General features: G+C 35.6%; 1 protein-coding gene across 1 annotated transcript; it reads right to left on the bottom strand.

Moving 5' to 3' along the window:
- Positions 1 to 732: 732 nt before the first annotated feature.
- Positions 733 to 1,466, bottom strand: LOC114180622 (uncharacterized mitochondrial protein AtMg00810-like). Its single transcript, XM_028066925.1, has 2 exons — positions 1,088 to 1,466; positions 733 to 773 (listed from the first exon to the last, which is right to left on the bottom strand). Exons 1-2 carry the CDS (start codon positions 1,464 to 1,466, stop codon positions 733 to 735), a joined length of 420 nt encoding a protein of 139 aa, XP_027922726.1.
- Positions 1,467 to 7,736: the final 6,270 nt, after the last annotated feature.

Raw genomic sequence — 7,736 nt, 5'->3', positions numbered from 1 at the left:
CCCAATCACCATGCGCCACCTAGCATTGCTTTCTTACTCCTAATTAACGTACAAAGCAAATAAACATAGATTAGCATGTTGGCTTAAGTCAAGTCAACTATAGTCAACAAGTCAAACCTAGTCAAAGGTCAACAAGTCAACTAAAGTTGATTCAACTAAGTCAACTTAGGGAATCAAAAATAACAAACACAAATGAAAGGGATGAAGGATTAGTGAACTTCCTTTCTAAACATGCTTAGTCTTCTTAAGCATGTGCCTTCATCCTTGGTTGGGGTCAATCCTTCATCATTTATGGTAAATGCAATCTAAAGAGTTGATTTTAGCTTATGTAATAGCTGTTACAATTGCTACTATAGTCCAAAAACAATCATGTGATGCATACTTTGACTAGGTCAATCAATTAAAATCCATTCAAGCAAATCCATATTAGCATAAGTGATTTTAAAAAATACAGAGTTAGTCGACTAAAACTGAACCAAAAAAATTATTTTTGGTGTAATGACAGTTTTAAGTGAAATGTATGTGTTAAATTTGCAGTTTTAGCTGACTAAAAAGTTAACATTTCACGAAATTCACACCACACCAATTTAAATCAAATATATGTGTTGTTTTGTGAGATTTAGCAGATTGAAACAGTTCCAGAACACATATTATGCAGATTTTGACATTTTAAATGAAATCTATGTGTTGAAATTGCAAATTTAGCTAACTGAAATACTGGCAGTTTTCAAATTATGCAGATTTCACCACTTTAAATGCGATATACACATGATCTAATAAGATTAACAAGCCAAACAGATATCAACATACATTCTTCATGTCAAGAATACCTAATTCAGTTCTAAGCTTATTGAATCTATCACGTGCAAGTGGTTTAGTGAATAAATCCACCAATTGTTTTCAGTTTTCACAAATATGATATCAATATCACCATTTCGAATATGATCTCTTATGAAATTAAGCCTGAGTTCAATGTGTTTAGTTTTAGAATGCTGGATTGCACTTGTATTATCACAATAAAGAGGTACCTTCTCTAGCTTTACACCATAATCCATAAGTTGATGCTTCAACCATATGCTTTGAGCACATGCATGTCCAGCTGCTATGTACTCAGCCTCAGCTATAAAGAGTGCTACACATGCTTGCTTCTTGCTATTCCATGAGATTAGGCTTGATCCACGTAGATGGCATGTACCACTTGTGCTTTTCCATAATCCAACATTTGTTGTCCCTTTCAGATACTTGAGAATCCGTTTTGCAGCATTGAAGTGCGATTCCTTTGGATTGGATTGAAACCTTGCACACAAGCAAACACCAAACTGTATATCCAGTCTACTAGTAGTTAGATATAGCAAGGAACCAATTAACCCTCTATATTTGGTTGAATCAACTTGGTTTTTAGCTTCATCTGCATCTATAAGGCAGTTTGTAGCAATTAGAGTGGCAGCCTCTTTGCAATCCTCCATTTTGAACTTTTTTAGTAGATCAAAACAATATTTTGACTGGATTAAAAATGTCCCATGCTTGAGTTTCTTCACTTGCATCCCTAGGAAGTAGGCTTGCACACCCATCGTAGACATCTCAAATTCTCCCTGCATAGCTGCAACAAACTCTTCACACATGAAGTTATTATTTGATCCAAAGATTATATCATCTACGTATACTTGAACAAGTATTACATCACTTGCATGCTTCTTAATGAAAAGTGTTTTATCAACAACACCTCTAGCATATCCTTTAGATAAAAGAAAGTTTCTTAACCTCTCATACCACTGTCGTGGTGCTTGTTTTAAACCATATAAAGCCTTTTTTCAATTTGAAGACATAATTAGGATAAAGGTGATCTTCAAAGCCAGGAGGTTGTGATACATACAATTCTTCATTTAAGAAACCATTCAAGAATGCACTTTTCACATCCATTTGAGAAAGTTCGAAATTACACATGCATGCATATGCTAACAATAACCTCATAGCTTCTAGCCTAGCTACAGGTGCATATGTTTCATCAAAATCAAACTAGCCTAGCTTCGTTCATTACAATATTACCATCTTCATCCATTTTTGTTTCTAAAAATCCATTTAGTTCCAATTATATTCATATCATCACTCTTAGGCACTAGAAACCACACATCATTTCTTGTGAATTGATTGAGTTCATCTTGCATAACAACAATTCAAGTACCATCGTTCAAAGCATCATTCACATTTTTAGGTTCAATTTGAGATACAAAAGCAACATGTTCACAAAATACAATTCTATGTCTAGTATATACTCCCTATTTGATATCACCTATGATGTTGTCCTTTGATAAACCTTTAGGCTGGATCCAATCCTTAGGCAAGTTGCTGTCTACAGCTTTTTGATCAACTATTTTTCCTTTTCAGCCGATTGATTTCCTGTAGTAGAAGGCTTTTCTGCAGCAGAAATCTGCTCCTGCAGTAGATCTTCTTCATCTGTATTCTTTTACACTTGATCTTGCAACTTTGGGTTAGTTTCATCAAATACAACATGCATAGGCTCTTCAATAGTCATCAATCTCTTATTATAGACTCTATATGCATGACTTTGTGTAGCATAGCCTAGAAAAACACCTTCATCTGCTTTTGCATCAAATTTACCAAGACTTTCTTTGTCATTATTTAAGATGAAACATTTACATCCAAATACTTTTAGGTGACTTAAAACAAGCCTCCTCCCTTTGAAAAGCTCATAGGGGGGTTTCTTCAAAATTGGCCTAATCAACACTCTATTTAAAACATAGCAAGCAATGTTGATTGCATCAGCCCAAAAATACTTAGCTAGTGAGTTTTCATTCAACATAGTTCTAGCTAGTTTCTCAACTGACCTGTTTTTCCTATCAACAACACCATTTTGTTGTGGGGTTCTTGGTGCAGAAAAATTATGATTAATGCCATGCTTTTCACAAAAGTGTTCAAACTTTTCATTTTGGAATTCCCCACCATGGTCACTTCGAATAGACACTATCTTGAAACTCTTTTCATTTTCAAGCATCTTGGCAAGTCTTTTCAAGGCATGAAAAGTGTCATTTTTGGAAGCTAAGAACAAAGTCCATGTGTACCTAGAGAAATCATCAAAAATGACTAATGCATAAAGATTGCCACTAAGGCTCATAGTTCGAGATGGACCAAATAGATCCATGTGAAGCACCTCTAAAGGTCTTTCAATTGAAACAAAATTTTTGGGTTTAAAAGAGACCTTGGTCTATTTTCCTTTTTTACATGCTTCACACACTTTATCCTTCTCAAACTTGAGTTTTGGTAGTCCTTCAAGTAGCTGTTTTCGATTTAGCCGATTGAAATGCTGCATGTGTATGTGACAAAGTCTCCTATGCCTATCAAAATAATACTACCACATGCATCATATATCAAACAATTATTTGGTTCAAACATAACTTTAAAGCCTTTATCACATAGTTGACTTATACATATCAAATTGTGTTTGAATCATTCTACCAGCAGCACATTCTTATTGTTGAAAGAGGATCCATTACCTATAAATCCATTTCCAAGGATTCTTCCTTTGTTGTTGTCTCCATAGGCTACAAACCTTTCCTCCTTCAACTCCAACTTTGTAAATTTGGTCTTGATGAGTCAATCTTCAAGAGTAAGGCAGCCAAGGAGAAGCCATGCAGAATTGATGAGGCTTCCATGGAGAAGGATGAAGGTGCGGAAATTAGAAGATAAGAGAAGAAGTGTTGTGGCAATGGTGTTTGGAGAAGCTCTCAAGTGAGGTTGGGCCAACACTCAAGGAAGTGGGCTAGAGGAAACCAAGAAGGAGAACTCTAGCCTAAGTTGATTCACAAAAAGAGAGGAGTTTGGAGTCATCTCAATAGATTTTCTCTACTACATTCATGAATTAAAATACAAGGGTCCTAAGGTCTCTATTTGTAGTAGAAAAGGAGAGCCAAGTGGTCTAGAAAAATGGAGGGAAAAAGGATCTAGAATGTGGTATTTGGAGCCAAAAAGAGAGCATGAGGCAAGTGTGACTTGCCACCTAAGCAAGTCACAAGGAACTTGCTTCTAGGCGCATAAGAGAAGCTTGTTGACCAAACTTTGAGCAAGAAGGATCTAGATCCTCTTGAAATGCGCTCTCCCTCTTGTTGGGCCAATTTCAAGCCCAACTCTTCTTTGGTCCAATTCTCTTCAAGGCCCCAAAATCCTCCAAGGCCCAATACATGACCCAAAAATAAACCCTATTCTAATATTTGCAAACAAAGAGTCCTAGGCTAGGTCTTCACATCTTCCTTGGCCCATGTGAAGTTCATCTTTGGCCTTGTATGTGCATTAGAGGCCCATTCCTCTTGTATCCTCCTAGCCATTGCTCTTGTTTTAGGTCCCTTGGTTAAAGGCATCTCATCAGGTCTTATCTCCTGTCATATGTCTTGAACAGCCACTATCAAGGTACCACAAATCTTTCTTATCACCTTTTATGACCTACAAAATAGATTTGGATTACTTGGTACCCTTTAATAGATTAGGTCCATCATGGTTACACCTTTTTAGATCCTTTTGGGATCCATTTCATAACCCCTTTAGGAACATCATATTTTCTAGCATGACAATTCTTAATAACATGGCCTTTTTGCATACAGTAGTTGCATGAAATGAATGGCATGTCACTTGGCTTACTTTTTTGAAAAGAAACTAGAGAACTTGGTTTTCTTTTAAAAAAGAGGGATTGTAACCAATTCCAACTTTGCCAAACACACAGTTTTGAGAACCAAGAACAACCTCTAAGTTTGCTTCCCCTCTTGTGAACCTTGCACATGTCTTTATAAGGTATTTCACTTGATTTTTCAAAATTGTGCAATTTTCACAGGGTTTTTCAGCTGGTTGATTTCTAAAACAGTCGGTTGAATTATAATAAATCATTTCTAAATGCTCAAAATCAGTTTTTAAATCAACTATTTCTTTTTCTAGTTGGCTAACTCTGTTTTCCAACCAGTTGTTTAAGCCTTTCAACCGATTGTTTAATGCAGAATTCTTGTTTGCTTCATTATGCAACTCTTCAAAATCATGTAACAATTGATTATAGTAATTTTTATCTAGAGAACTTACTTGGATTGAGGAGGATGACTCATAACCAGCCATGAGGCAAAATTTGGCTTCTTCACTCTCATCTTGTGAGGAGCTACTTGTTGTTGAATCATAATTGTCCTCCCATGCAATATATGCACGTCTCTCCTTTGGCTTTTTCTCCTTTTTCCTATCAACATTCTTCTCCTTTTCTTTGTTAGCATTTGGACATTCAATTTTGATATGTCCTTGTTTTCCACAATTATAACAAGTAAAATTAGAAGAGTTTGATTCATTGTCTTTGGAAGTATACCTCTTGGGATTACCTTTGCTACCTTTCCTTTTGAGATACTTACCAAACCTTTTGACAAGGTGATTCAAGTTCTCACTTTCACTTGATTTAGCCACCTCATCCTCAGGTTCCTCATTCTTCTTGGTGCTAGTCTTCAAGGCTATGTTCCTTACCTTTTTCTCACTTGACTCAAGCTCATTAAGCCTTTGCTTGTCAATCTCATGCTCCCTAAGCTTGCCAAACAATGTAGTTGTAGTCAAAGTGGATAGATCTCTTGTTTCTGAGATAGCCATGACCTTTGGTTTCCAAGATCTATCAAGACATTTTAGCACCTTGATGTTTAACTCTTCTTTCTCAAATTCCTTACCCAAACCCAGGAGATGGTTGACTATGTGAGTGAATCTCTTTTGCACATTCGTTGTAGATTCTCCTTGTTTCATCTTGAATAGCTCATACTCTTGAATCAAGGCATGCTTCCTTGCTCTCTTAACATCATTGGTTCCTTCATGAGTCACTTCAAGAACCTCCCACATTTCCTTGGCACTATTGCATTGTGAAACACGAAAAAACTCATCCATGTTGATAAATGAGGTAAGGATATTCTTTGCATTACAATCATATTGAGATCTCCTCCTTTCGTCCTTAGTCCATTTATTCCATGGCTTATCAACCTGCACATTATGAACAATATGTTTAGGAGTATATGATCCATTTATGATCGCATCCCATCTCTCTTGATCTATTGACTCAAAGATTTTAATCCTAATTTTCCAAAATTGGTAATTAAAATGCCACTAAACATAGGGGGTCTATGAATTGAGGCACCTTCAACAAAGGGTAACTTGTTTTCATCCATTTGAAGTAGTTCAAAAACATATTTAGGACCTTACTTGAGCAAATTTCAAGTAACTAGCTCTAGAAACCAATTGTTAGTTTTGAAATGGTTGAAATGCCAATAAGGGGGGTTGAATTGGCTAGTTAAAAATCTAGGCTATCTTTGAGAGTTAATAATCACCTTTAATCGAATCAACTAGATCACCAAGTTAGGATGCAAACAATACTGAATTGTACACTTTCAATCGGTCAAAAACAGAGTTAATCGATTGATTTTACTAAACATATTTTTTTCTGGTATAATCAACCGATTGAAACAGAAAAATAGTCGATTAAAATATTGGGAAAAATGCAGAAATGCGGATTCGAGTTTTAAACTAGGAACAATGCACAAGAATGATCAAGACAAGTTCTAAATAATTATGCAAACATGCTTAATGTTGCAGATGTCATGAAAACATGCAAGAACATGAAAAAGATGATTAAAACCATAAGTTCTTGAAACTTTAAAATGAATATGAAAGAGAGAAAGGATAGAAAAGAGAGGAGACCATAAGATTTTTATACTAGTTCACTCTAACCTGAGAAACATCCAGTTTGTCAAGGCAACCTGAGCTTGACTTTGCACTATTTCAAAAGATTTACAAAGTATCCACCCTTACACTTTAAAAATATGCTAAAACCACACAAAAGACTCTTGAATCACACAAGAGTCAAACCATCACAACAAGAACCCGCTTGCAAACCTGGAAAACCACCAGGCACACACACAAAGCTTGAGAAAGATCAAACCTCAGTGGAAGCACAACCCAGCCTACCACAAACTACTTTCTCCAAGCTTCAAACGAAGCCAAGAGCTCCAAGAATTGATCCAAGATTAATCTTCAACTGTTGCAAACTGTATGATCACGAAGGAGAGAATTTCAACAAGTTTCCAAAATAATTTCATGCTAAAAAATGATCAACCCACATCTCTTTCGAAAATCACAACTTTTATAGTCAAACTGTTATGAAATTCAACAGGTTGATTTCCAAATCAACCGGTTGATTTCACTTGACTTAAGTGAAATCAGTCGATTAAAAAATAAATCAACTGATTGAATTTGTTGCAATTTAAGACTACTGCAACCAACCTTTTAACTTCTTGAAAAACCATTCAACAGATTAAAAGACACATTTTAACCTGTTGAAAAACCATTCAAAAGATTAAAAAACATAACAAAGACCAAATACATCTAATTAATGCTACAAGGTCTACAATATGAATTACAAACTTCAAATACTTTTTCTGAATGATGTAACTATATGGAGAGCACACGTTCCAGCCTTGATCAACATGAATACCATCAAATCTTCTTTCCTTCATCAATGTAGTTTTCATTCCAATGGTAATGACTTCAAGATAGTTCAAAAGGGCTTCATTAAATTTTCAAGAAGCATACCACCTTGGCTTCTCATGTCAACAGGTTTGTGTCTTGATTTATATTTGTGTTTGTGGCTAGGATCTTCTTGAATTCGTGGTTAAATGCTCTCCAAGAAGGGAAAGATGATGATAGACTGATCAGATTCATGG

This window comes from Vigna unguiculata, chromosome 4, assembly GCF_004118075.2.
Source record: "Vigna unguiculata cultivar IT97K-499-35 chromosome 4, ASM411807v1, whole genome shotgun sequence".
NCBI classification, from domain to species: Eukaryota; Viridiplantae; Streptophyta; class Magnoliopsida; order Fabales; family Fabaceae; genus Vigna; species Vigna unguiculata.
The sequence above is the reverse complement of the archived record's forward strand: the minus strand, read 5'-3'. Positions and strand labels throughout refer to the sequence as shown.

Bases quoted from the DNA above. Each gene is read 5' to 3' on its own strand.
- LOC114180622 (XM_028066925.1), bottom strand. From the start codon at position 1,466: ATGGAGGATTGCAAAGAGGCTGCCACTCTAATTGCTACAAACTGCCTT. The intron at 774-1,087 runs GTGCTCAAAGCA...TAATCTTATTAG, and splicing joins CATAGCAGCTGGACATGCAT to ATCATGTGTATATCGCATTT.